The following is a 3,239-nucleotide window of genomic DNA, read 5'->3' as shown; positions in this document are numbered from 1 at the left end:
TGTCATGTGCCCGCACCCCTGCAGCCAAGCAGAGGGAAAACCCTCTTCTCAGAGCTCGGTCTCGTGCTGAGACGTGAGCTCGCGGGTTTGTAGGGCTGCCCTGTGCACGGGACAGAAGTCACTTAAAAAGGAAGGACATTAACCGTCCGGTCTCCTTCAGATGCCTTTGACAATGAGCTCATCTTCAAAACTCTCAAAGAAATCATGGAGGGGAAAACCGTGCAGATCCCCGTGTACGACTTTGTCACCCATTCCCGGTGAGTGAGCGGCCCGGGGTGTCCTCTGTGCCTGGGGTCTGGCCCTGTCCTCCCTGCCGTGCCCTCGGCCCCCTGGCGGGGAGGGCGGTGACAGCAGCCTGCGCGCCCCGATGAGCAGGTCGGGGTGTCACCGGCGCTTCTTGGAGCAGCTGGAACACGTCCGTTACCAAAGGGGATGGTCCCTGAGGAGTCGCTGGAGCTGTCTTCTGGCCCTCCCTCCCTCCGGCCCTCTCTCCCTCGGGACCTCCCTCCATCCTGCCCAGGTCTGGGGAAGGGCGGGTTGTTGGAGGAAACTGAGAGCCAGGCCTCTGAAAGCCTCAGGGGTGCAGGCCATGCGAGTTCCTGCAGCCCCACCTGCTCCTGTCTGCTCCCTTCTCTGTCCACATCAGGTGTCTCTCCCTGAGTGAAGGCTCAGGTCGGTCAGAGGAGCCCTTTGTCATGTCACCGCCTTTGCTGGGTCTCTGCTAAGTCCGAGGGAGGACCGCGGGCTCCCCCCGGGGCTCTAGCTCTGGTCCCTGGGAGTCCTGCCCAGCCCGGCGGTGAGCCTGCGCTCTTTGTGCAGGAAGGAGGAGACGGTGACCGTCTACCGCGCGGACGTGGTTCTCTTCGAAGGCATCCTCGCCTTCTACTCCCAGGAGGTGCGCGACCTGTTCCAGATGAAGCTGTTCGTGGACACGGATGCAGACACCCGGCTCTCCCGCAGAGGTGCGTGCACGGCCTCCTGCCCCGGTCCCAGGCGCCTGCTGCCCCAACGTTGGGTGACCTCTGAGAAGGGACTAGTCCCTGGGTAGCGTAAGCTTGTGAGCTCACGGAGGTGAACGAGGAGGTTTATTCCGGTTTCTCTGGAGAAGCATCTGACCAAGAGCTCTGTTCCTTGTGAGGTTCCCACGGCACCTCGTCCGGATGGAGCTGAGGGAAGGACAGCTGGGCAGGGACCCTGCCGGCAGCGCCGGTGCCTCCTCCACAGCCTGCTTCTCTAGCCCCTTGGTTTCCAGAAAGCTCTCTAGGTCCCGTCACTGTCCAGCGGCTTCGGACAAAGCCGGTTGTCCCCGCTGCGGGCCTTACTGAGCGTGGCCTGTGTCCTGTGATCACAGCTCTCTCGGTGTCAGCTCTGGGGCATCGGGCAGAGAGCGCAGGAGGCTGCGTGGAGGAGGGGCCAGGGCTCGGCTGTGGTGGGGTGGGGCGGGGCCACACACAGAGGCGCACGCACATGCGTGAAGACTGCACAGGCTGTCGGGGGGCTGTGTCGCTGATCCGTGCGACAGGCGCGCTGTCGTCACGAGGGAGCTGGGGAGAGATGAGAGGGCCTGCGGAAGCAGTGCCATGGGGGCGAGGAGGGAATGAAGGTTGACTCGGGCCTCGTGGAGACAGGAAATGACAAGGTGAGCCCCTTGGCACCGAGCAGCCAGTGGCAGTCGGATCTGCTGAGTGCCAGCCCAGCGCGTCTGACCTCGGCATCTGGGAAGTGTGCCCGGTTGTGAAACATTTGCAGCTGATTCATTTCTGAGGTCTTATTGCAGGAGCTGCGCACGGACCCAGCCGCCTGTGGAGAAGCGAGTCCAGGGCTCTGCCGCCCAAGTGGTAGCGGGATCCACACTGCTGGCTGGGGGTGCGTGGGGGGAGCAGAGCTCTGTGATGGAAAAAGCAGGGCTCCAGCTGGTTTTGAGATGTTGGTGGATCTCTCTCTGGGTAATCGGGAGACATCTGGGTTTTAGGGCTGAGGCTGGCCAGGTAGGAGTCCTGACAGCTGCGCCCAAGCCTGACTTCCTCATGCACCTGCCTCAGGGCCTGGCTGATCCTTAAGTCACACCCAGCCACCTGGGATCTGCCTGGAGGTCTGCCGGGGCCACGTGAGCTCACGCCTCAGGGAGGCAGCCGAGGCTCGAGGAACCATGTGGACTGAGCCGAGTCCTGGTTTCCCCTTTCAGTCGCTGGGCCCTCGGGCACACTGCTTTCACCTCTTCAGACCTCCTTTCCTATCGATCACCTGATGGTGGGTCCTCCTGGGCTGCTTGTGACGTTGGAGGTGAAGCAGGTGATGTGAGCGCGGGGCATCAATCAGTGTCGGTGTGGAGACGGAAATCCGCTCTGCCTGAGGCGGGAGGCGTCCTTCGTGGGGATGGCCTCAGGAGTTGGTGAGATCAGGCGAGAGTGTGAGGAGGCGGTGGAGATCGAACAGGAAGTCCCTCATTTGTCCTGACCATTCTGTGGAGTCGGGGGAGGTGGGGAGGCAGCCTGGCTTCTGGGCTGGGGAGTAGACACAGGTGGCCACCTGCTTTCCCCGCCTGTTGCCCCTCCAGCGGGTGACGGGAGGGGCTATCAGGTGTGCGGGGCATGGGCTGCAGGCCTGGGCTGAGGATGTGAGCACGTGTGCGTGTGCATGTGTGTGTGCGTGTGTGTTTGTGTGTGTGCACACGGGCTGGACAAGGATGGACTCCTGTCCAGGAGCAGTCGGCTGTGTGAAAAGCTTGCCTTGTGAGACCGCCTTGGGCTCCTGCAGGACTGTGAGTAAGCTGGCTGCCGGTGGCCTTTGCTTTGTCTCAGCTCCCATAGCCTTAGGCCCTGGCTTCCTCTTTGGTTTGGGGATTTAGCTCTGCAGCCCCACCTTTCCTGTCTCCCCGGGAAGGTGCTGCGTCTCTTGAGGGCCTGTCCTCTCGTGCGCCCACTGGTGAGTCACACTTCCCTGGTGCACTTGCGGGACTTTCCCGACGTGCTGTTTCTCAGATCCTTTTTCTGTGCACATGGGACGGAGGGCAGCCTGGGACGGAGGATGGCCAGGCGGGGCTCTGTGGGGGCAGGGCTGCCCGGAAGGGGCAGACAGGAGCAGCTGTGGGGCACGGGACATTCCTGCAGCCTGAATGAGGCCGTGGCTTATCTGTCTGTCACTCCTCAAGTGGGCGGGGCGCCTGCTCTGTGTCATGCAGTCTGCAGAGACGTCTTCCGAGGGGCCTCCTTCCCCCGGACCTCTGGTCACTCACCCCT

At 62.7% G+C, this 3,239-nt stretch overlaps 1 protein-coding gene across 1 annotated transcript in view; it reads left to right on the top strand.

Moving 5' to 3' along the window:
* UCK2 (uridine-cytidine kinase 2) overlaps positions 1-3,239 on the top strand; it is a 13,080-nt gene that overhangs the window by 1,041 nt on the left and 8,800 nt on the right. The window contains exons 3-4 of the mRNA XM_015571293.1: positions 161-257; positions 820-962. Coding sequence (XP_015426779.1) covers positions 161-257; positions 820-962 — 240 coding nt within the window. The remainder of the gene's footprint in view (positions 1-160; positions 258-819; positions 963-3,239) is intronic.

This window comes from Myotis davidii, unplaced genomic scaffold, assembly GCF_000327345.1.
Source record: "Myotis davidii unplaced genomic scaffold, ASM32734v1 scaffold668, whole genome shotgun sequence".
Classification (NCBI taxonomy): Eukaryota; Metazoa; Chordata; class Mammalia; order Chiroptera; family Vespertilionidae; genus Myotis; species Myotis davidii.
The sequence above is the reverse complement of the archived record's forward strand: the minus strand, read 5'-3'. Positions and strand labels throughout refer to the sequence as shown.